The 25,348-nt window shown below is 34.8% G+C and overlaps 2 protein-coding genes across 3 annotated transcripts; one reads left to right on the top strand and one right to left on the bottom strand.

Moving 5' to 3' along the window:
- Nucleotides 1–6,714: 6,714 nt before the first annotated feature.
- On the top strand, nt 6,715–14,006 carry LOC132189384 (uncharacterized). Its single transcript, XM_059604113.2, has 10 exons — nt 6,715–6,878; nt 7,549–7,641; nt 7,798–7,912; nt 8,973–9,009; nt 9,152–9,221; nt 9,443–9,547; nt 11,661–11,811; nt 11,940–12,022; nt 13,318–13,411; nt 13,500–14,006. Exons 2-10 carry the CDS (start codon nt 7,611–7,613, stop codon nt 13,579–13,581), a joined length of 768 nt encoding a protein of 255 aa, XP_059460096.1. The 5' UTR covers nt 6,715–6,878; nt 7,549–7,610; the 3' UTR covers nt 13,582–14,006.
- Nucleotides 14,007–15,273: 1,267 nt separating this feature from the next.
- On the bottom strand, nt 15,274–24,964 carry LOC132190710 (CRC domain-containing protein TSO1). 2 transcript variants are annotated; one of them, XM_059605756.2, is made up of 11 exons: nt 24,710–24,964; nt 23,660–23,814; nt 22,936–23,503; nt 17,998–18,614; nt 17,831–17,905; nt 17,577–17,754; nt 17,404–17,502; nt 17,239–17,305; nt 16,546–16,729; nt 15,630–16,398; nt 15,274–15,537 (listed from the first exon to the last, which is right to left on the bottom strand). In XM_059605756.2, the coding sequence occupies exons 1-10, from the start codon at nt 24,776–24,778 to the stop codon at nt 15,651–15,653; spliced, it is 2,760 nt and encodes a 919-aa protein (XP_059461739.2). In that variant the 5' UTR covers nt 24,779–24,964; the 3' UTR covers nt 15,274–15,537; nt 15,630–15,650. The 2 variants fall into 2 exon arrangements, with proteins under 2 accessions (XP_059461739.2, XP_059461740.2); XM_059605757.2 differs by having other exon boundaries at nt 15,630–16,299.
- Between the last annotated feature and the right edge of the window lie 384 nt (nt 24,965–25,348).

The raw sequence follows: 25,348 nt of genomic DNA, 5'->3' as shown, positions 1-25,348 counted from the left end.
ATGTTTCCCATGCATGCAACTGCAGGGGATCAGTGTTAAAAACTCTATTATGGTAATATTATTGAGTCTTTAATTTATAGTGATTTTTTTTTTTAATATATATAGAAACAATTATATGCATGAATTTGGGCTCCTAGCTCCAAAGATGTTTAAGAAACTGAACTCCTTTATGATCAACAATGAATAATGGATTTTCTCATTAGCATTGGGCATATATATTTAAGGGACGGAGGGAGGGGGGATTGGTATTGGCATGCCCCTTCCAATTCCTAACAACAACAAAATTTTAAGGCAAAAGATATATATATTATAAGGTAGAAAAAAAAAAAAAACAAACAAACAAAATTCAGCCAACCTGCCCCTAACAATAAATTTTTTTTCACTCCTTACCCCTACCCATAATAGTTTCGGGCTCCATCCCTATATACACAAATGAGATCAGACGTGTCTCTATCATTTGCTTCCCCATAATTCTTCCAAGGCATCTTCCTAAAATGGATCATCCATCCTCCTCCATTCGAGTCATAAAGCTACGAATCCTTCTTTTTTTTTGTTTTTTTTGAAGAAATATTGAAATGTTATTCATTCGTCAAAGAATTAACAACACCAAGAGCTTAAAAGCTCTTAAGAGTAAAGAGCCAATTTCTCTAAAAGTACAACATCTTGGATAACGTTTGGGATTTCCTCCATCCAGATTCTATCCCACCCTTCATTAACTGCCGCCTTAGCAAGTCCATGGGTTGCACCGTTCGCATCACATCTGATAAAGCTAGCCTCCCACTTTCTAAAGGACCGAAGCACCACTTTAATTCCTCCATGATTTGCCCATAACTACAAAACTCAGAACTCATAGAATTTATCCCTTGAATTACCAGCTTCAAATCCCCTTCTAAATATAGCTCTTGGATTCCAAGGTCTTTGCTAAATTTTACCTCACACAGAACCCCCATTGCTTCAGCAGTCGTGGGTTCTTGGGTAGCCACTAATACTCTGCTAAGAGTTGCAATGACAGCTCCCGTGGCATCTCTTATTATCACACAGATCCCACCCTTCTCAAAGAGGGATCCATAGCAATGTCCTAGTTTGTCTTAAAACCACTAATACTTTGCCCGTATAGCTACAAATCTTAAACCATATACTATCGTCATATAACTATTTCATACAATTTTAAAAAAAATAATAATTGTAGATTTTTAAATTACGTGAATTTATGTAATTTCTTGCATCGAATGGCTTAAAGAATGCTACATATTAAAAATGTGCATGTTACAAATAAAAACTAAGTATATTTTTATCAAGTTCTTGCTTTTAATGTTTTAGAAAAAATTTGAGCTAAAAGCTGTCTTTTGGTTTTCTAAAGAATAAGCGTATCTTTAAAAGTGAAGATAAAGCATTTTAGGAATAAATTTTTTTTTGTTGTCTCCCTAACATGCCACTCTTTTTTAATAGGTGACATTTTTTAAACCGTTCAAAACAAAAAATTGTCATGAATTCACGTAATTTTAAAATTTTAATTTTAATTTTTTTTTTTTTTTAAAAAAAAATATAAGGAATCTAATCCACTATCGTCCTTTAGATTTTGGTGAGACAGAAATATTCCATTGCGATCGTTGAACTTGAACGAGTTTGTTTTCATTACTCATTGACTTCGCCGTAAAGGGTGCCACATCGGCCCCCACACAACGTTGTGGGCTCGAGGTGTCATCTTGCATGCCTCCATATACAACCATAAAAAAAAAAATAATAATAATAATAAAGATTACGTGGATAGGATTTAGGGTATGCCACTTAGAATTTGTTTAGGATTGTGTTTTTAATAAGTGCAATTTTAAAAATTATATTTTTGAAATCGTTACTTTTTAAAATCGCAAAGGCGTTTGGTAAAACATGTTAACAAATATTTTTTTTATCAAATATTTGTTATACGAAATCGTGATTTTAGTTTAAATTCTCACATTTTCAAATAAGCACCCCTAGCCTCCTTTTTTAAATTGCATTTTTTTTTTCCTATTTTAAATAAGCGCTTTTTAAATTGCAATGTCAAACGCCTTACGTTTTGCAATATCTTTTAAAAACACGGATTATTCTTACGAAATCGCAATCCCAAACGTACCTTTAGACTTACAAATTAATGTGACAGTTTACAAAAAATGATCATATTAGGACAATTAAATTTAATTGTTTGGTGACTAATATGATAAGAATAAACCATCTCATCAATTTGTAAAAAATTTATAGAGGAAACTTCATAAAACTCCATAAACTTTTATACGTTTTGAAATTACCCCATGAAGTTCAAAAACTCTCAATTTATTGTATAAAACTTTCAATTTTTTTGCAATTTCCTTCTCGGTTAGGATTTCCCGTTAAATATTTTCAAAATTCCCACAATACCCATTTTTCATAAAATAAATAAATAAATAAAAAATTGCAAAGATTTAGGTGTAAGTATTATTGCAAATTCCATTTGCAAATTTTTTTTTAAATGGGTATTTTGAGAATTCTAAAAATTATTAATGGAAAATTCTAATGGGGGATACATTGCAAAAAATTAAAAGTTCGATATCATACATTAAAAGTTTTGAAAGCAAAAAATTAAAAAAGTAATTTTAAAATGCGTAAAAGTTCAGAATAATTTTATAAAATTCTCTCAAAAATTTATATTAAAAGATGTGGTGTGGATTCAATTATAGCATTATTCATATATAGATTAAACTGATCGATGATTAATTTTGCACGTGATAGATGCATGCATGTGAGGACTGGGCATCTCCACATGAGCTGTATGATTCTGTCAAAATACTAATAATTCTCTCAAGGCATTTGTCTCTCCCCTCCCTCCTCTCCCCTCCCTTTCATCTCAATTCTCATATTATGATTCCATCTTTCACTATTGACTAAATTGTCATGCTTTTGAAATTATACCATTCTTTTCTTCTTCTTTTTAATTGGTCACCACCTACATTTTCGATTCCTTCTTGTTTTTTTAAATCATTTAAAAACAGACAAGACTTTGAAAGATACATCTTTGTGTCATTCAATCAGAATATATTCATATGTGTGGGGGTCGGACTAATCGAGGCAATCTTCATTATGCCACCTTGATGGATGAATCTTCATCAAACTTCGAAAAAGTTCTAATTAAATTTACTAAAACCCTATTTATCATTCTCCCATACATTCTTAATAGGGAACACTTCACAAAATCTCATAAAATTTTACACGTTTTGAATGTATTTTTTTAAGTTAAAAACTGTCAATTAAGGATATCGAACTTTCATTTTCTTTTAATTACTCTATTTTGTTAAAATTTTTCATTAAATCTTGTCAAAATTCTCAAAATATCAACGTTTTTTTATAAGAAAAATAAAATAAAAATTGTAAAGATTTAAGTGTTTATTTTTTTACTAAAAAAAATAGGGGTATTTCGAGAATTTTGACAAAATTTAACGGAATGGGATAATTGAAAGAAATTGAAAATTTGATACCCTTAATTGAAAGTTTTTAAATTTTAGAGATAGAGTCCAAACGAGTGAAAATTCATGGGAGTTTTGTGACGTTTTCCCTTTTTAGTATGATGAATATGTGAGGGTCACATGATCTAAAAGACAAATATTGTCAAGTTTTGTGTCCGACCCAATTTAAAAGAAAATTTTATCCTTATCTATACAACATCAATTTAAAAATATATGTTTGGTTGGTGTATTTTTTGTGCCAAGAATCAAAATAATAAAACATCAATTAAATTTGGTTTTATCAAGATTACTACATAAGCTAAAAAGTGAAGAGGCAAAATCGATTGGGGACATTGACTTTAGGAGGGTGGATTTGGATTTAGGCCCCCCCTTTGGATCCACAAGTAAAGGAATGGGATTTTAATTTGGGAAAAAATCCAGTCCAGATTTGAAAAGCCCAAAATCTCTAGTGATATCAAACCTAATCATAGTGTTTGCAGAACATGTTGTGGACTTTGTTTCAAGAATTTAGATATTATCATCATTTTGTCTCCCTCTCTCTTCCTTGGCTTGATACAAAGCAAATGCTACAATGGAGAAGAGACAAAAATCACTACATCTTGTTAATATCTCATTTGGGAAGAGTCTCTATCACTTCACATCCAACAATTCAAATTACCTAAAATGTTAATTTGACTACCCATATAATAAAAAAGTGGGATAAAAAGGTATTTGGATTATCTCCAGTTGATTTCAACTAAAAAGGAGTCGGTCATCTTTAGGTAGAGGGTAAAATTGTCAAAAACATGTAAAAAGACAATTTTACCCTCTACCTAAAGAGAACCGACTCCTTTCTAATTCAAATAAATTCGAGAGAATCCATTTATGATATAATACTCAACAAAGGAAAAAAAAAAAAAAAAAACTCATTCTCTCTCCTCTCAAATGAATTTAAAGTGGTTTTTGTAAAGAAATAATAAAATAAGAAAGAGGAAGAATATTTAAATAATAATAAAAAATAAAATAAAATAAAGAATGGAATGTGGGGGATGTTTTTGAAAAATGGGTAAATAAAAAAAAAAAAAAAAAAAAAGATTGTTTTAATTAAAATTAAGAGAGTGGGACGCATGTGGAATGTCGCAATAATTAAAAATTCCTACAAATAATGTGGAGCCTTTTTGCTAATCTTCATTCTGAGCCATTAGCTTTGGCCAAAAAATACCTAATTTCTTAATGATGTTGGACTCTTAGACCAAATTAGTGGCATCAGCATATGTTGTTGGTGAATAAAATAGAGACAGAAAAGTCTGTTTTAATTAGTTAATCTCATGATTATTCCAAACGCAAAGACTATAAATGATTTTGTTATTAAGTTTATGTGATTCTCCTTCCACTACTTGTGGGGAATGGAAAGAGTTGACAACTTAAAAGGGTAATCTTTAACTCTTAAGTTACGAGAAATTTTAGACGTTCATTTTGTGTTCCTTCAAAAATAATGTGACTTTTAAAATTATCATTAAGCTTATGATTGATTATTATTAAATTTTGATCAAATGGTAACTGTAAAAATTACCTCATTTTTTAAGAGATACAAGGGATTCTTATAGAATTACTCTTAAATTATATATTTTTCTAACCTTAATTATATGCATGCCCTATGTCTCTATATTATTATTATTGTATGAAGTAATTTTTTTTTGGAACTAGGTTTATTAGTTGTTACTAATAAGGAAGAATTTATGTATGAAAAATGTTTAGAGTACTACAATTTTTATTATAATTTTCTTGTAAAACTCTTAATGTAACACTTATCACATCAACTAAGTGTCACTTACCAAAAACTAGCGTGACTAATGTAATAAGTGTCATGTTAACGAGTAATCGACGTGATAAGTACCGCGTGCACTTACCAAAAGTGGGTCTTTATTTTTTCGTCCAAACATAACTCTCTTTGAACTTTTCAAACTCCCTTTCTAAGTTTATACCAAATATGATACCTAATAAATTTCTAGTAATTTCCTCTAATTAAGTTCAAAGAAATTTCATTTATATATATATATATAAAACATTAAGAAATTAAGGAAGCCTTAATTGTTAAATATATTTTGCCAAGTTATAGTGGAGAAATTGCTGTGCAATGCCGAGTGGAGTGGGGTTCCTTGTGTGAAGTGGTTGTCAGATAGATGCGCGTTAATGCGTCAATAGCATCCAGTTGTGACGTATGAGCTTCGACGCCACTCGTTGGGGTCCCACGAAAACACACCTTTACAGTTCATAATAATGCATCGAAGGAATGAAACATCCGTTTGAAAGAGACAGCCTCAATGCCTCGTGACATATTTGATGATTCTCCAAACTGTGAATGCCTCACTCGACACCACCACAACAACACTCATCACCATTTTTCTTTTCTCAATTATGGGTCCCTTTGATAACTAAGGAAAATCTTAGTTTTTTTTTTTTTTTTTTTTTTTTTTTTTTTTTTTTAATAAAATTAGGTGGGAAAAATAGGGGTTAGTTTCTTTTTAATTTTTTTTTACAATAATATTCACTTAAGACGGAGAAAACACTAGAAAAACACATAACATTTTTCATGTGATGATGTTTTTTTAGAGGGTATTTATTGATTGTTTGAAAAAAATGTTATGACAAAGTAATAGTATTTTGTATTTGTCTTCAAGAGTTAGTTCAATCAGTTAGAACTATGCCTAATAAAGCGGATGTCACTGGCCCTCTCATTTTTTGTGTGGACATGTTAAAAAAAAAAAAAAATAGTATTTTTATGTTTTGAATTGTCTATTAACATATTTATTTTGAAAAGGGAATTATTATCAAACAAATAACCATCTTTAGATATTGATTTAAACTTTTGTCTATTAAGCTTATATTTATCTTTTAGAACAATTGATTATCATTTTCACTTGAATTTCTAGGAGCATATGTCAATTTAATTGTTTAAATAAAATAATTTTTTTCAGCTGAATTTAGAACAAAACTTTTGTGTTTTCAAGATATGCTTCCTTTATTTATGTGTTTTTTTTTTTTTTTACTTTTATTATAAAAGAATTATTAAAAAAAAAAAGGGTTTTAGATTGAAGCTCGCTTGCCCTAGTGGAAGGTTTAAGATTGGTGCCCCTATTCACTTTAGGTGAGAAAAAGGTAGCAAATGTGAACGTACCTGAAGGGCAGTTTAGTCATGTGAATAGCATTTCGAATAAAATTGAAGGGCAGTTTAAGAAAATGACCAGTTTTTGGACTTTCTGGCTTCTGTGTGTGTAATGTGTTTGCAGGGTTTATGTCTGAACTGTGAAGTATGAACAAAGAAAAGAAAAGGAGGTGAGAGAAAGTTTGTGTGAAGCAAAGAAAGGCAAATCAAAGAGGAAAAGGAAAAGCCCATATGCTTTTGGGTTTGTTCCACACCAGGTTGGTGCAAAAAGCTTAAACCCCACTTTACCTTTTAACCTCTATATTCAATAGTATTTCCTTTTTTTTTTTTTTTTTTTTTTTTAAATCAGATCTTTTATACGCTAGCAAGTTCGCCACTTTCATTGCCTCATTGACCCTGTGGATATTTGAATTTCTGGCTTTGTGAGTCAATGGTTATCTGCCATTCATAAAAAAGAAAGAAAGTATATAATAAATTTAAATGCTTTGTGTGTTTGAGCTGTGGGAGCCTGGGAGGGGATAAATTTTTTTATTTTTTTAAAATTTTTTTTAATATGGGGTTAATAGTCTTGGGTTGCTGTAGTTGAAGTGCTTTACTTTACAAACTGTCCACAACGATAGATTCCCTTACTGTTTGCATTGCAAACTGAAAACTCTGTAAGCTCATTTTATGCATTGATGTGCTTTGATATGTTTGTGGATTCTTTTATCATAAAGAGTTCCTGCTTTTTTGCCCCCATTCTTTTTATCTCTTTTCTTTTTCTGGGTGCCTTTCACTTTCTGAGTTTATATTTTTTTAATGAATTTTCAGACTCTGTAACTGGTGTAAGCCGGAATAGCTGATGCAAATTCATGGGTTTTATTTCCCTTTTCACCCTCCCATATGGCTATAAGTAGAGTTGGTCAATGCTGATTTTCTTCATTGCAGGAGCTCAACTTAACCATTGCAACAAGTGGCCTGTACTGCAGCAAACATTTGGCTGAGAAAGAATGAGCTACGGCAGCTCCAATATAGGTTCTGGTTAGTTTTTATCCCTGCCAATGTCTCTGTCAGCTGTGTATGTATAAAAGCTCATATGTTTGTTAGTAAAGACTAATGCTGTTGCTTCTAGCCATATAATTCATCTTTATGCCTTCGGGGTCTTGTGGTTTTAACTTTGTTGCTCCAATGTTTCAGGCAGTGGAACTGCTACAAGGACATTTGAGTTCGGGAGGACTCATGTGGTGAGGCCCAAAGGGCGGCACCAAGCCACTATAGTTTGGCTACATGGCCTTGGTGATAAGGGCTCAAGGTATTAATGCTAGTTCTTTACTGAATCTACCCTTGCTGACGGTGGCAATTCTGCTATAATTGTTTCAAGATGGTTCTTCTCTTTACTGCTCTCCATTTTATTTATTTATTTATTTTGTATAGGAAATACTATAGTGTTTTATAAGTTGGTTAGTAAGTGGATTTGGAAATTGTACATGTACTTGAGTTATAGCTTGTCATCTCAACATTATGATGTGGTATAACTATCAAGCTTTTGCTCAATAATGGTTATGTCAACGTGCATGGATCAATGATTATGAAATTGAAGATTTTGAGATTTAATAAACATCCAAATAAACCTATTCCATACTTTTTTAGCAGAATATGGGTTGAGTCGTCCCTTTCTCTTTTCCTTGAGCATATGCCTTCTTTGTTAGTGGTGAGCTTCTTTTGTATCCAAAAAAATCAAAAGGGAGTAAGAAAATGTCAATGTCTTGTCTTGTTCTGCTGAAGAAGTTTGTTGTTTATTTAAGTTCTTGACCTCTATATCCCTTTCTAGAAGATTCTTATTCTGATTGATTTGATGGGGAAGGGCAATGGTGAAGTCAACTAAAAAACAAATTTCTATTTGTCATATTCTTCCGTCCTCTCTTCTTGATTCTAAGCTATGCTGGGAAGCCTTGAATCCAAAAACTTCATATGCCAATGCCTAGAAATGGGGGACCACTTTTTCACTAGCTTGGTCTTCCTTTAAACTTGGCAAACTGAAATATATTATTCATTAATGGCATATATAATACTAATGCTTAAGTAATTAATTATCATTTTTTTTTTTAAATATGACAATACCATATTGAGTTGAGACATTTATAGCGGCATAACATTTTTGTTAAGGCTTGTTCTCAACTTTGCAAGTGGTCCCAAGTTTAGATAGTTAATATTTTTACCTTCAGTGTTTATTAAATGGTTGTATGGCTTCCAAGCTTCTGCAGCAATTCAATTCTATCATTTGTTTATACTAGCAAGTGTGGTTCTCAGTTGAAATGAAGGTAGCCAATAGTGACTAAGGTGAAATCTTACATTTATCCTTTGTTTTGCAGCTGGTCACAGCTCTTGGAAACCCTTCCTCTACCAAATGTAAGAATAAGCATGCCTTTTTTCAAGATTCTTAATAGCTTCTCAAAGTATGTACATATAACATGCATCACAGCAGCCCTAATTCTTTGGATATCTAGTAGAGTGTATTTATCATCTGTTTCTACTGAAATTAATATTTCAGATCAAATGGATTTGCCCCACTGCTCCCACTCGGCCAGTGAAACTATTTGGTGGATTTCCCTGCACTGCTTGTAAGATTTGCTGCTTTAAAAATTCTTCCTTTTTTCTATTCTCGTCAAAGACCATTAAATCTTGCTGACTGTAAGTTTTGATATTCCGGCAGTGCATGCTCAAAATATATCCAGTAATTTACTGTAGGTTCTATCGCATGAGTTTAATCACTGTTTCATTTACTTTTTCTGCTTGGAACTCTGAATAACATAGTTTAAATTGCTTTGGTGATTTATATCAGGGTTTGACGTTGGAGATTTTTCAGAAGATGCACCTGATGACTTGGAGGGATTAGATTCTTCAGCAGCACATGTTGCTAACCTACTGTCGACAGAACCTGCTAACAGTATGTTCTCCTTTGAATCCTTGATAGCTTTGAACACTTTTTTTTAGTTATATGCAATAGACATATCAGTTTTGAAGTTTAAGGTAAAGGGGACATATATACTTGTATAGGGTTAGATTCAAGCTACGCTTGGTGCAACTTTAACAAAAAATTTAACATTAAATGACTTTTTATTACAAGAATATTTTGTCCCGCCATTAGGTTAAATGTCTTTCCTATAACTGTCATGCTTATATCAAGGTGATTGACCATTAAAACCATCTTATCTATTAAGTCTTAAAATTTATAGTTTTTTGTATTCTTAAATATACTAAACAAATAAGTTTCAAAGTTTGATAGTAAATGATGTTGAATTATTGTGAAATTTGGTGTGCATAATAAGCCTACAGGGAAACATGTTCTAATTGTAGTTTCAGCAGAATATTGATTTAATAGAAAATTGTTGAGTAATGTGGCTTAACTTGAACCCAACTCATTTATATATATATTAAGTAAATTGAGAAGCCAAGAGAGTTTTGAAATTTTGGGAAAACTATGGGAAAGAGTTGTTAAAGAACCAAGGTCGAATTATATTATCTCTTTATCACTTCATCCTGTTGTCCATCAGTTTATGAATTTTTTTTGGCTTTTTGTCCATTAGTTCATGCATGATTCCCCCCTCCTTTCAGGTTTTAATCTTGGTAGTCCCATTGATTAGTTCATGCCTTTTTAGAGTGGCTTTTAACATAAGTTTGCTAACATGGATGAGTCTTTTTGTACCTCGGGGCACTCTTGTTTTTTGTTTCTTGTAAACAACCATGGATGGAGCGTTGGGAGTTATATGACACCCACCCCCTGCGGCCCCCTTGATGATATCTTTGTATGATTTTTTTTTTTTTTTTTTTGCAGTTGGTATTTATTAAGCTTTCCTTGGAATCTTTCTGTGACTTGATCCATCATTTACTAAACTCGTTTTGACAAAATAATACTAATGCTCCTTACGATTTTAATGCTATTTCGATTACTTATAAAAAAATAATAATTTAGAAACTTATGGATTTGGTGATTGAGGAAAAGAAACTCAGAAATTCCTTGTTTGTGAATCATGTGTAATGTACTGCTTCAAATATACTCTTGTCTTTTCCCCCCAAATGGTTTTCTCTTCCAAAATTTATAACTGGCCCAAAATTAGGTTTTAGCGAATACAAGATACTTCTCCACCTGTATCCCTATTTTTTTTTTTCCTTAGTTCTTCAATGTTTTTGTATTCTAACCTAATCCTCTGTGATTTCCAAGAGTCTCATGAAAATGTCACTTACCTTGTTGTCTATTGAGGTTGTTCAGATTAGCTGAAAGCTGCAGGATCACTGCTGTATCCTTTAATCTGTTAATTTTAATAAAATAATTAAGCTAGGAGCAAAATAGTTGTTTAATTAAAGGGTAACTTCACTTTACACTCCTGAATTACCACGCGATTAGAGAAACCCCACAAACTTCAAAACCTCTCAATTTGGATCCTTTAACTTTCAATTGCAATAAATTTGAACCCCTCTGTTAGGTTTTAAACGTTAAAAGTATTTATCAAAAAGATTTTAAACATTAAAAGTGAGATAATGACGTTTATAGTCCTGATTTTTTTTATAAATTCCAAATTTACCCTTAATTCCAAATAAAAAAATAAAGTTAAAAAAAAAATTAGGGATATTTTGGTCTTTTTAGGGGTAAATCAGGGAAGTTAATGGCTAAATATGACGGAGGGGTTCAAATTGACTGCAATTGAAAGTTCATGAGTCCAAATTGAGAGGTTTTAAAGTTTGGTGGGCTTCTCAAATCGCTTGGTAATTCAGGGGTCTAAAGTGAAGTTACCCTTTCCCAGTCTTGGGAGTTTAATCTTTTGCAGCAACTTTCATGTGGGTAGGAGGATGGAAGAACAGAAACATGGGGCGGGGGGTTTAGTTTGTTTGTACTCTTCCGAGAAGCATTTACAGTGCATCTGAGTATTGTCATTTAATCCTTGTGAGCATATAAATATGTGAAAGTGCTATATATCCAAGGCACATATTATATTATGTTTTATGGAGCATTACCACTACTGCATAGCTTATGTAATTTTAATTTTACCATTACTGTGCAGTCAAACTTGGTATTGGGGGCTTCAGTATGGGTGCTGCAACCGCGCTCTACTCTGCCATGTGCCTTGTTTCAGGAAACTATGGGAATGGCAACCTTTACCGAGTCAACTTAAGCGCAATTGTTGGTCTTAGTGGCTGGCTTCCGTGTTCAAGGTTTGACTTCTATCATATATATGTATACATAAAAATGCGTAATACACCAATAAGCCACCTTGTAATCAATAATCCGCATACTCTTTGTCATTAAGCAACATGTTCAGCATATCAGCTAATGTTTATAGGACCTTGAGGAATCGAGTGGAAGGGTCGCATGAGGCAGCAAGACGTGCAGCATTATTACCCATTTTTCTCTGCCATGGTCTAGGTATCCATATTCATCTATCAGTTTTTATGATGTGGTTTCAGTTAATTTTTAACTGGATTTTTCCCCCTATTTTTGTTAATTTATGCTAATGGGAGCATTTCAAGTCATCTCTCTTTACTGTTTAAGTCATATCAGGAAGCCACCAAGCTGCTGAAACACTTCTAGTGATATGAAGTTGAATATAACATGTCCTTTTTAATTTTTTTAAAGTTCTACTTTGTCAACATGCTTAAGGTCAATCTCAGATTCAAAATAGTGAAAAATTGCTTTTAACGATAAGTATTTCTAGATCTTCCATAATCTGCTTATCATAATAGAACTGTTTCTGTAGGAGGAAAACCATGCTTTCGTGCTTTCTACTTCTCTCGCACAAGTACTCACACAGACTATATATATCCTTGTTGGAGCTTTCATTGGAAACTCATATGTTGTCACTACCAGTGTTCTCATTGCTAGTTTTGTCACTGAGTTACCATCTCAACATTTCCATCTAGCTAGGTTTCTTGATATATCTTGATTGTGTAAAATTGTGTTCCGTGTGTTTTAGTTTTCATCTAAGTTTCGTGATATAGCTTGATTGTCCAGTTCAAACATCTGTTTTGTGTACCATTGTGTTTTCCTCTTCAAAGCATGTAAAGAGACGAATCCAAAAAAAAAGTCCTAATCACAGTGCTTTCATCTATTTAAGTCTACCCAGTATGAAATAGCAAATTATTACTTGCATATACATGAAAACTCAGTTACCTTGGCTTTACTGCTCCCATACATTTAGAGCACGTGCGTGCATAGACAAATGTAGCATTTTCACTCTAGAGAGTTTCTGCAGTACTGCTTTTCTTACACAACCTGTGGGGTTTAAATAGATTGTCTAGGTTATTTGGTAAAGACAAGTCTTTTTAGTAGACGTCTAATTCTCTTTATCTTCTGCACCATGATTGAATAAGTTGATTGATACAAGATGCTTATGTATTCTATGAACCATGATTGGATAAGTTGATTGGTTCAAGATGCTTGTTGGGTTGAACAATGTTTCAAAGTATTAAATCACTGTTTATCTCAAAAGATTCGAACTTAAGACCTTTGCTTTGATATATGTTCAATCACCAGTTATCTTAAAAGGTTAAGCTGGATAGAAAAATGATAAATTTGATCATTTAATTAATATTATAACACAAAGGACTCTTGACAATAAAAATTATGATAGGATTCAAGCAAAGATCCCTGTTGGAGAAAGAACCCACGAAAATAAAAAAACGCTCTCTATAATGGAGATATAATTCAATTTCATGTTGCAGGTGACGATGTGGTTGCATATGAACACGGAAAGAGATCAGCGCAGACCTTAAGCTCTGCTGGATTTCGAAATCTTACATTTAGATCTTATAATGGGTATTTAACTACCTTCACTAAGGACTCTGATATGCTTCTTCTTCTTCTCAATAGTTAGTCTGTAAGGTGCAATGTTGTTATGATGCAGGTTAGGTCACTATACAATCCCGGAGGAGACGGATGAAGTTTGTAATTGGCTGACTGCAACTTTGGAGCTGGAGGGATCCTGATCATACTAGTGGGTCATATTGGAAGTTAAGCATATAAAATAAGGGTTCCAAGGGGCACTCTAGAGTAGAAGATGGAGTTGGTTATATGGTTTAGCTGCATGGTTCAGTTCCTATTCACCTATCATCTCTCTTTTCCTAAATAAACTTGTTAACCGAGGCTCTCTTGTATTTGGCGTTTGCTGCTCACTAAGGGATTTGTGTTTTTCTTTTTCTTTTTTTTTTTTTTTTGTTGAGGGTGGGGGTTCACTAGTAGGAAACAAGGAGAAGAAGAAAAAAGGGGGTGAATTTTTCAGAAATGGAAATTTTGTTTTTATCTTTTTTTCTTTTGTGATACTGATGAAACTCATAATATCTTTGAGACATCGGAGGTATTTGAAATGCGGAATAAATGCTTGAAATTATGGGAATGCTGAACTTCTTGTTGATCTTGCTCAAGCTCAGTTTGATTGTTTATTGGCTATGTCAACTGTTACGGCTGTTTATCAGGGATTTATAGTAAAAGTTGTATCCCGAGCATCACTCTTTTTTATAACTATTTCTGTATTTATTTATTTTTAGCTTAAATTTGCTCAAGCTTAAAGTAAAGGTGAATGAGATAAACACTTTCCTTGTGTGTACAAGATATTCGCCAAACAACTTAGGGATTGAGAAAGGATTCACACTGCATCTAGCTATCTTTTATCTTCTTGATTATTGTTAGTGATAGGGTTGTAATTATGCTGAGCCGAGTCGAGTTTTAAGATTTTAAGACTGGCTCGTTTACAAAAATGCTTATTCAAGCTGAGTTATAAAATGTGTGTTCAAGACTAGCTCATTGGAAGATTGGGCGAGCTCGAGCTTGGCAATTAAATATTAACTAGATAAGTAACCTGTATAACATATATTACTTAATTACTAGTATGCATATTTAAATTTATATAACTAATTTTTAGTAATATATATCTTGTATATATATAAAAAGATATATGAACGAGTTAACGAGACAAACAAATGATCTAGTCCAGTTTTAAACGAGTTGAGCTCACGAGTCTCTTTCGAGTTTTCTTGAAAAAGTCAAGTATGTATCATTTACTAATTGAATAAGTTTCTACAGTAATAAATGGATTTGTATAGTATTGAGCTCGAGTTCAAGTTGAGTTAAACCAAGCGAATATCGAACGAATTATCAAACAAACTAGTTTATTTGTAACCCTAATTAATGAGAAGTGTTACACATTCTCTCCTCATTATTCCTCAATTCTCCCACTTTTCAAAATTACCATTAAATTTGTAGTCTTGATCCAATGGTGATTTAAAAAGTGAAGATAAAAAAACCAAAAGAAGAAAAGAAACATTTTCCATTGTTAGTGTATTGTTTCACTTCTAGCCGTAGTAAAACCCATATACCTGTATTTACTCAAGGACCGTTGACATCTACCAAGCATAGCACTTTCACAAGAGACCATTTGAAAAGAAGGGAAAGTGCAAATATACTACATCAAAACATAAAATGGAAAAACATCCAAACACACTGATTCAACTGTGTTCAGAAAATGGAAAAATAAAATTTATTTTTGCCGAGTTGAATTGGGACACCTACTTTAGTTCTTACTCAAAGATTCAAACCCATTTGAACAATAATTTCAAACATTCGATTGAACAAAGAAAAGCTACAAATTAGGAACATGATAACTACGACAAGATAAAGAAGACTAGAGATGAGAGTGCAGCCGGCAGTGATCCTTAAAATTTTGTGCATTAGTTCTCGAAACATGAGGCCAGTGGCCCACTTGTAGACCTGTTTAGTGCAGTAGTAAATGACTGAGCCAATTATAAATTGATATGTTAGAAAATATTTAGGGCTCAGGAGGCGTTTCCACATGGTAAGGTCTGCTGTTTTCCAACCCATGGGACTTTCTGCAATGTTCTTCTGTGATCATGTAAAAAGCCCAACAGCATATGCCCTTTTGGAGTGTGCTGAAGCAAGAAAGAGATAAAGATTAGCGTACAGATCAGTAATACAGCTCAAAAACCATATTAGAAATGGCAGGTGGAAAATGATGACTCACCAAAATCTCCAGACATGTCCCTCATTTGCTGCTACTATCATCTTGAATGTTGTTAGCTTTCGAATTTGTACCGCCTTTGGAATCAATGCAAGGGGTAAGAGGTGGGAAAGAGGGGACAGCCTTCAATATGAACTTGCGGCCACTTCTCAACCCCCCTGAAGAGTTTGACCCAAGCTCATGCAAATGGCTCTTGGGAGGAGAAACTCGCTTCTGATTTGGGGAACTTACTTTAACAGACTTAATTGGTGTAGCACTATCCTTCAATATCTCAGGAGTTTCATCTTCCAGAATGTCACAAAGCCCACCGTCAGGGTCAAGCCCCTGGACTGATTTCATCCCATCCAACCGAGCCATCGGAGTAATTGGTGAACTGCGCCAACGAAGGGGACCGCTTGATGATAGATAGCAAGTTCCAGGAGGGGGTTGAACTTGTGAAATGTTTGTCCAGTCTGTTGTTTTGGATGAACTTGAAGAAGACATGGTCATCAAGGGTGGATCTGATACCGGAGTTTGATGGCACATATTTGCAACTACATTATTACTTGGTGATAACTGATCCATCATTTCCATGTTTTTGTAATCCACTTGCCAATCAAAACAACCAACATTTGGTAATTCGTTATTTGCTTGCAGAAGCATGTCACTGCTACCCAAAGTTCTTGAAGATTTCCTAGGATCCACATAGGATGACAAGATAGCAAGATCAGATTCAGGTGACTGGAGGCATCTTCTTGAAAAAGATTGTGATTTTCGATCAGGCCTTCCATGACTAGCTTGGTTAGGGTTGGGAAAAAATAGCAATTAGCAAATAAGTAGTTAAAATTATGATCTAGCTTAGTTTCAGAATATACTGTGACATCTTTTTTGTATCTTTTTGCTGAGAAAAAATGAGATGTCAATATGAAAGGGATCTTACTCTGAGCACATGAATGTCGGTGTCTGAGGAGTGAGGCTGTGCAGATCATACAACTCAGGACGTAAGAAATCTTTCTTGGTTGCCACCATTTCCAGCCTCTCGTCAAGTGTGCCTTCAAATCTTCTCTCACCAGCTCTGTCACTAATCATCTCTTTATTCACAACATGCTCAGTAGCAACATATTCTGAAAAGCCGGCAACATAAATTTATCGTTAGACACTACTGCAATTGATTTCAGACCATTTTCTTTGGCATGCAAACATGTTACCTGTCATGCTCCTCTTCATATATAAGGTAATGGAACTTGTGGTTAGTTATCATGATTTTTGAAAACAAACATCGGTGGTTATTTATCATGATTTTCTTGTTTTCTTTGCCCTTACTAGTTATATGGCTTCTCTTGTATACTTCCTATGTACATAAGGGTGCCTTACACTTTTAATGATATCTCGATTAATGATCAAAAAATAAGAAAACAAATAGACATTGAAGCCTAAACCTTTATCTTTATTTGCTACCTCATAATACACTTCAACTAAAAGGGGTTTGACGTATGGATGGAATACTCCTCTTTTTTCCTTTTCTTACACAACTATTCATAACAATGCAAACTTGATCATTTTAATGACAATACTACTAAGGATTATTTAGTGATCATATTAAGAAACATCAGTTCTTAACGAATGTTCCTACCTTCCTTCCGGCCATAAACATTTTTGCATCCATCGCACCGGCATCCACTAGAGCATCCTACATTAGCCTTTTGAAAATGAAGCCAATGAAAGTTCAATTAGAGTGATTGGAACACAAAAAAATTGGCAAGCATGATGGCATATTATGCAGTAAAAAAATTCAAACCTGATAGCATTCGCAATATTTCTTGAGACACATTGACTTTTTGCAATTGCAGCCTCTTTTATGCCTCCCCGAGGATGGAGTTGCTCTATTTCCATCTTCCTATGCAGGGAAAATCCAATAATCAAGTTGCTAAATAAGTATGCAAATAAAATTGAACTGAAAGGATTTCATACCCTATTATTGAACTCAGGTACAGGCCGTACAATCTTGGGAGCAAATGCAAGTGGATTACGGGACTCAATTTGTTGTCGGATTTCAAGAACTGTATCTTCATATTCAGGTCTGTTATAGCACTCTTGGCAAGCACAAGGTTCCGCACAGTAGATTCCAGCAGCAAAGCAATCACAATAACTGAAAAGGGAAATAGATTCTATAATATGACCAAACTTATAAACAAGTGTAAACTTTAAAACATGGATTTACTTACAGTTTCAAGCATTTGGTCTTCTTACAGTTGCAACGCTTGCAACCATCATTATCAATGGGGCTCGAAGTTTTCTTCCTGTGGAAGCATACAAAATTTAGTGGTTAACCGAACAATTACATAGGAGAGATGGACTATCATAATAAAAACAAAGAAAACTAGGAACTCACCTTTTCTTTTTGGAACTCAGTTGGCAGTACTCATAACTTTCAACGTATTCAGAGTAAAATTTCCTCTTATCATGCGGAGTTGCATGAAACTCTACAGGCAACAAATTCAAAGGTTCTTTAGAGTTGGGAGACTCAGAAGGGGCAGAACTTGCAGCAACTGAAGACATACTATTGTCCTTCCCATCTTCAGCAACAAATGAAATTGGGCAACTTCTTGTATTCTCGAGTGAATGACAGCTGATGACAGCTGATGACATATGCCGCTCTGCTGGTTTCAAGTCTGCAATGGCACCATGCCCTAATGGCACCGCACTGACAATGCTATTCAAGTGCAGGCCGATACCTGATGGCTTGGGAGCTGTTAAGGGAGAATTTCCTCTATACTGAGGAAGCAAAATTGTCCTGGATTGGGACAATGTAAACGTTTCACCCCTACTAGAAGCTGCATTTATATCTAGAGATTCCAAACCCTCCAATTCTACAGTGGTGGCAGGTGGCCTTGAATTGGTCACTTTATCAGTAATATCCAAGGAACTGGCACTGTTTCCAACAAAATTCGGTGGAGCCTCTTCAAACTGAAGGCAACGTCTACGTATGACACGTTGGTTTTCACTGGCCTACAGTAACTGTTATTGTTAGTCTACTGCAAAAAGAAAGTCCTAGTAGGCTTCAATAACACAAAAATAAAAATAAAAAAACCCAAACATTTGCTTGTGTTAATTCTTTGTATCAAAATGCAAAAAACGTCATAATTTACCAAGTCTCCCACAAGACAATGCTTGCATTACGTTTAACAAATTATATCTGCAGCAAGCACTTTAATTAATGGCACACAAAAACAAAAACAAAAGGAATGAACTTGTGGTGGTATAATATAGAGGCAACATATGTCTCCAAGAAAAGCCAATTTATACTTGAGCCTTAATTTCCCTATGAAATGTCCCAATTAAACTTCAGAAACGCTTTTCTGGAAACCACAAGCATGCGGGGCTAATCCATGACAAAGATCCCCCATGAGTAGTTATACGACATCCAAGGACCAGCACCTTCTGCCACAAGCTATACCTCTTTTCCCTGTATCTTCTACAATGTTTCCATAGGGAATTGAAGTTCAAAACCTCTAAATTTAATCAATGATTTACCTCTCTCCTTGTCTAGTAAGCATCGCTTATTCCAATTTCGAAAGATACAAATTGAACTCACAACACTCACCATCATTTTTTTTTTTATAAGTAATGTTGTATATATTAAAAAGCGTAAAAGGAGGCACAACTCTTGTACTTAGGAAGTATATAAGTGGACGCCTAAGTAGAAGGACAAAAGAGAACAAGAAAGTCAATAAAGCTAATCACTAAGGGAGCTAAACATGCAGCTGTCGAAGAAAAGAGAGAAAAAAAGAAAAATGACTTGAGCTCCTCCAAAGTCCTCATTGGTTTTCGAAATTTCTATCATTTCTTTCCCTCCACATGCTCTACATAAGGCAAAGAAGAACCATCTTTCATAGGAGTGGGTATCGGTTATAATGGTACCAGTAACCGTATTTTCGATAATTAACCAAAATTATCAATTAATTTGGTTAATTAACCGATAACATTTCGATAAGAAATCATTTCGAAAATTTCGGTTAAAAACGGTTTGGATAATCGGTTAATGTCAGACCAACAACACGCAACCCACAAGGCTTTGACGTTGCACCACCGACAATTGGAGTCGAACCACACCGTCACGGACTCACGACAGAAGAGGAACACGACGACGATAGAGCCAGAGAGAGACGACCAGGAGCTGAGAGTGACGAGAGGAGCGTCTTGCGAGAGAGCTGAGACTAAGATTGAGAGGGGCGTGCGAAAGTCAAAGAGTTGAGAGTGAGAGCAATGTGAGAGTCGAGAGAGCAGACGGGGACGGCAAAGGATTTGATTTAGGGTTAGGGGAAAGAAAGAAAGAGATGTATATATAGCATCCCAAAACTACGTAGTTTTGATTTCAATAAATTGTATATTATGAAAAATTAAAAACGAAACGTCGTTTTATACCCCCACTATCGGTTCCTTATCGGTTTGGTTTGGAAACCGATAAGAAAAATGTTTTACCGATTACAGAACTAAATCGAAAATCGGTATAAAAATCTTAACCGATTACCGATTGACTTTTATTAGTTGACGATTAATGTCAGTTCGGTCACAGTCGGTAGACAGTCGATAATCGGTTAATCTGCCCACCCCAATCTTCCACAGCACCCAAGAGCAACCACCCGTCTACCAATAGGCAAACAAATCCATCACATGATTAGACATAACTCAAGACAATCCAAAGCGACTGAAGATGGCATTCCATAAGGCATTGGCGACCTCACAATGGAGGAGAAGATGATTAATGGACTCCCCATTAAGTTTGCACAAGTAACACCTATTAATCACAATGAGAAGTCTCTTCTTAAGGTTGTCCATGGTAAGAATCATCCCTAGAGCCGCCGACCTGGTGAAAAAGCCACTTTTAAGGGAGCCCTAGTCCGCCAAATACTCTTCCAAAAGAAAGGAAGATTGTCTTTACAAGCAAGGATCTTGTAAAAGGATCTAACATCAAACTTCCCTTTGCGAGATGAAGCCCACCAAAGCTTGTCCCCCCTTCCCTTCTCGCTCTATGGGAATACAACAAGGTAAAGAAGGAAGCCAGAACATCCACTTCCCAATCATGAGCCAAACGAATAAAGCTAACATTCCATTGAAAGGAACCATTCAAACAATCCATATTAATTGCAACAAGCGCATCCTTCACACAAGCAAAGTTATATAAAACTAGAAACGCTTCCTTAAGACTTGACTCTCCACACCACACATCATCGATATTGGACCCCATCTCCCAGTTCAAATATGGTATGGCTAGAAAACAACCTCCACCCCCTTCTAATATACTTCCAAAGCCCCACCCCAAGCGACCTTGGGGGATCAATAAAGCACCACCTGCCTCAAACACAACCAAATTTAGCGTCCAAAACAACTTTCCACCAAGCCCCTTTCTCATGCACATAACGTCACAACCACTTCCCTAAAAGGGCTCTGTTGAACAATCTCAAGTTCCAAATCCCTAAGCCTCCCTCAAAAATAAGAGAGCAAACTTTGGGCTAAATGACCAAGTGATATTTAAATTCTTCACCTATCCCACCCCGTAAAAAATCTTGTTGAAGCTTCTCTATACGATTTGCCACAATAGTAAGAATGAGAAAGAGACACAAAATATGTAGGTAAGTTGGAGAGAGTGCTCGTTATGAGGGTAACTCTACTACCCTTGGATAAATGCATAATTTTCTAACTAGCCAACCAACGCTCAATCTTTTCCACTAGGCCATCCCATAAAGACTTGGCCTTAAAGCAAGGCCCTAGAGGAAGACCAAGAGGAGATCAGCTAAAGAAAAAAGTCTAGGGTCCTTTGGCCAAAAGAAGGTGACAAGTGCAAGAGATCATCAGCTAGAGACAAAATAGATTTAAAGGAGATCAGCTGAATACTTTTGTCACCCTCACCTTCTTATTTGAAGTTCCTTTAAATCCTTTTTTTTTTTTTTTTTGATGTGCAAGTTCCTTTAAATCTTTTATGATATTGAGTAAAGTTTTAGCTCATGATGTTTAGATTCAATTATCTAATTCCCAACCTAGGTAGCCTTCGAAGGTGGTTCCGCCCTTAATGTAGGATAGCTAGAGTCACCATACAACAATGTTAGCATTATATCCATTTTACGAACCACAAAGCCATACCATTTTGAAGCACAAGATTATATGCTTCAAGAACAGAAAAGAGGTTCTAAATGTAGAACATGTTAGCATCAATGTCTAGGATAAAATGCATAAGATTCAAGATTTGAACGAATACTCATCTAAGATGACAACTCCTAATCTAATAGAGACTACAACTATACTTGTTAATATATTATGGTAAGTGTTTTTACTTATCAAAAAAAAATTATGGTAAGTGTTTTTGTTTTTGGTTTTGACATAAAGGTGATAAGTGGTTTTAGAAGTATTTTCTAGTGGGGTCCACATTTGAGAAAATGTTTTGATAGGGTACACCTGCTTGTTTAAAGAAAATTTAAACAACTATAGAACTGATTCCTCACTCAGGAAAAAAAAAAGAAAAAGAAAGAAAGAGTGATTGTGTGGCCACCCTCAATGGAGGAGAGGGGTGGCTATGCAACAACTACGATTTGGTTGGGATGGCCACACAGCCATCCTTGGCCGGGTAGCTGTGGACACCCTTGACTAAGACCATGCGACAACTTCTATCTGGTCAAGATGGCAGCCCAGCCACTCCTAGCCTATTGTAATTTGTAGTGGCAGTGTAGTCACCCGTCTCCACTAAAGATGGCATATACATATATAATAAGTTAGCTCCTACCCCTACAAAAGTTAACTACTTGTTTTGTCAAAAAAAAAATTTTAGGAGTATTACTTTATTAGAAGAAAAGGCAAAGCCCTCGTGCACGAAAAGTATACTACAGAGGCAACACCCTAATGATGTTTGAAATCTAAAAAGTTAACAAGATCTACAAGATTTTGAGGAGGGGAAATTAATAACATAAGCTACAACCCAATCTAAGAGAGCTGTGAAAAGTTCTATATGTTTTGAGTTGTTTGTTAACGTATTTGAGAAAAGTGTGTTTCTCAAACAAAAAACACTTAGAGAATAGGATAACAAACATAGCCTATAATATTTTAAGAGCAATAGATGTACGCAGATGAAAGTTGGCAAATGAAAAGAAGATGAGCTAAATTATACTTCAGGCTCATGCAGGGTAATGTTCCCAACAGGTTTATGCAAGATTGCTGCCACATTCTCACCATGATCTTCATATGGCTGAGCAATTTGTAATGTTTCAAACAGTGGTTGAGGAGCACAATTGCAATCATCCTTTCCCCAATAAATATAGAATGCAGAATTCTGTGTTACCTGGGTGCATGAATCTTCACATCGTTGTCCTTTAAAATTATGGTCTACAGACATATCCGACTCCATGGTTAGCAATTCATTCATTGGTTGTTGACCTTTCCTTTGTTCCTCCTCATTTTTGGCTGGCTTAACATAATCTATTAGCTTTCCTTGAAGGTCCTCTGCAGCTTTCTCTGACATAACCAGAGGTGGCTCCACTTCGGTCCCTTCATATTTTTCCATGTCATTTTCATGGTCAAATTTTATGGTTTTCTTTGAGTCGGTTAAGTCACTTAGTGATGATTCAGCCACATCAATAGATTGTTTATGAGATGGATTGGCTGAATCTCCAGAACTCACACTGTCCACGGCTACATGATCAGCCAAATACTCAGTAACACATACAGAGGAACTGCAGGGTTGGGCTGGAGCGTACTTGTTAATATCACAGTCTTTATGAGCATAAGTGATCAATTGCCTGCATGATTGGGTAACTTGTTTTTCAGATTCACAAGGACCATCAGCAGATTTCTTGTCTCTGCCATCATTATGAGATAGTTCTGCACTGGACAATTGAGGGTACTGAGGCCTGTTAAGCATATAACTGTCGTGTAATCAATGTTGATGCCAAAAATAATTAACGTCCATCAATCTTTAAATAAGAGAATACAATATTTATAATTTTTTTTAGAGAGAGAGAGAGAGGTAAAAGAGAGAAGAAGAAAAAAAAAAAAAAATTTCAGACCTTTTCAGAAAACTTGTTTCGTGGTGTGAACTTATACGTGGTGATGTGAATACAAGAGGAGGAGAATTAAGTCCAGAAAACCCTTGAGCTACATGTGCGCCCTTGACAAGCTTAATTGGCGATAAGTTGTTTATATAACTGGTTAAAGGGGAATCCTGAAATCAAAGAAAACAATTATAAGGAAGACATTTGTTGTTACATCATATTGTAAATGAAACCCCATTCATAGGCAGGAGCAGTAACTCCACAATGTAAGGACATGTTCTTCCCAAACCAGAAAATTAGTTCCATGTACGCACCAGTCTTATACATTCCTATTATTTTGTTTTGAAGTAAAAAACGAATCTCATGTTGATTGGTAAATGTACCATTGGTCTGATTTAGTTGACTTGCTGTTTCATTTGCTTATGTAGTAAACAGAATCATAATCAGTTTTCTTGAGAAAACAAGCAAGGAATGAACCAAAAACGGCTCCTTATGATAAACCCTAAGGAACAAAGAACAAACGAAGCCCCTTGCAGAAGATATATCTGCAAAGAAACTAGTTGAAAGTCTAAGCACTGGTAACATACACAGACAGACAACTGATGCAGAACTACCAATTCTCAGACATCCTTCAAAAACCATGACATCAGTTAAAAATCCTCACCGTGTTTACTTCAAATCAAACCAAACAGAGAAAAAACCATAAGGAAATCCATTTCTAATAAAGCAAAATTTTTTACCCATAGAACTCACTGCATTCAAGATTGATCACCGATTGCTTGACAAAAAGCCCAAATTGCCTTGCCCCAATCCAATCCCACCAACAAAACTTAATTGATGAAAAATGCTGATGAACCCTATGATCAAAGATCCCCCAAAGCCTACCACACCGACTAAAAAAAAACTTCCTCGCTCAAAATCACAAGCAAATACAAAACGTAACATAACCACAAAATTAAAGTGAGATCTAAAACACAGTTACGAACGGAACACATCAAGAAATCAAGTCCAAGAAAATCATGAAAGAGAGAGCGAAACAATAGGAACCGGAGAGACTGTATTTACTTGGACTGGAGAGGATTCTGATGAAGTGGATGTGGCGGTGCTGATACTAGGGGGTTCAGGAGAACCCATGACCTGGAAACCTAACCCTAACCCTAGAAAACTCACTCCGCATCTTTCTGTCTTTCTCTCTACGTCTCCCTATCTCTCTCTATCTCTGAGAGTGATAGTCTCTGATTATAGATAATGAGAGAAAATGTGGAAATTTCGTTTGGCTTTTATTATTTTTGATTTATTTCTCAAAGAAAAAGATAAAAGGAGTGGTTTTGAGAGAGAGAAAGAGAGACGTATCAATGCACAAAAACGGCGGGCATTTGAAAAATGAAGCGGGAATTCCACACCAGTAGTGCCTTGTGGATATCTGGGCCAAGCCCAAACTTGCAAATCCGATCTCAGCCGGATTTACAATATAACGGTTTTTTATTTTATTTTTATTTTTATAATTATGTTTTTAAAATAATAAATATTCCAAAATTATTAAAAATAATAGAATATTTCATTCAAATTAATTTCCTTTGAGAGGCAGATGCTAGAATTTTCAAAACCAACGGTAGTGATTTTGTCGATAGGTATTTTGTTATGAAGTGTTTACTTTTTATTGGATGGTGCAAAATACCCGATTTATACCAAAGACTTTATTAA

The sequence above is a fragment of the Corylus avellana genome, chromosome 9 (genome assembly GCF_965113065.1).
Source record: "Corylus avellana chromosome 9, dhCorAvel1.hap1.2, whole genome shotgun sequence".
Lineage (NCBI taxonomy): Eukaryota > Viridiplantae > Streptophyta > Magnoliopsida > Fagales > Betulaceae > Corylus > Corylus avellana.
The sequence above is the reverse complement of the archived record's forward strand: the minus strand, read 5'-3'. Positions and strand labels throughout refer to the sequence as shown.

What these genes read in the sequence shown, in the direction of transcription:
- LOC132189384 (XM_059604113.2), top strand. Translation starts at nt 7,611, where the DNA reads ATGAGCTACGGCAGCTCCAATATAGGTTCTG. An exon ending in CTTGGTGATAAGGGCTCAAG is followed by an intron (nt 7,913 to 8,972) that starts GTATTAATGCTA and finishes TTTGTTTTGCAG; the next exon opens with CTGGTCACAGCTCTTGGAAA. An exon ending in GTCGACAGAACCTGCTAACA is followed by an intron (nt 9,548 to 11,660) that starts GTATGTTCTCCT and finishes ATTACTGTGCAG; the next exon opens with TCAAACTTGGTATTGGGGGC.
- LOC132190710 (XM_059605756.2), bottom strand. Translation starts at nt 24,778, where the DNA reads ATGGGTTCTCCTGAACCCCCTAGTATCAGCACCGCCACATCCACTTCA. An exon ending in AAGACCAAATGCTTGAAACT is followed by an intron (nt 17,755 to 17,830) that starts GTAAGTAAATCC and finishes TTCCCTTTTCAG; the next exon opens with TTATTGTGATTGCTTTGCTG. An exon ending in AATATTGCGAATGCTATCAG is followed by an intron (nt 17,306 to 17,403) that starts GTTTGAATTTTT and finishes CATTTTCAAAAG; the next exon opens with GCTAATGTAGGATGCTCTAG.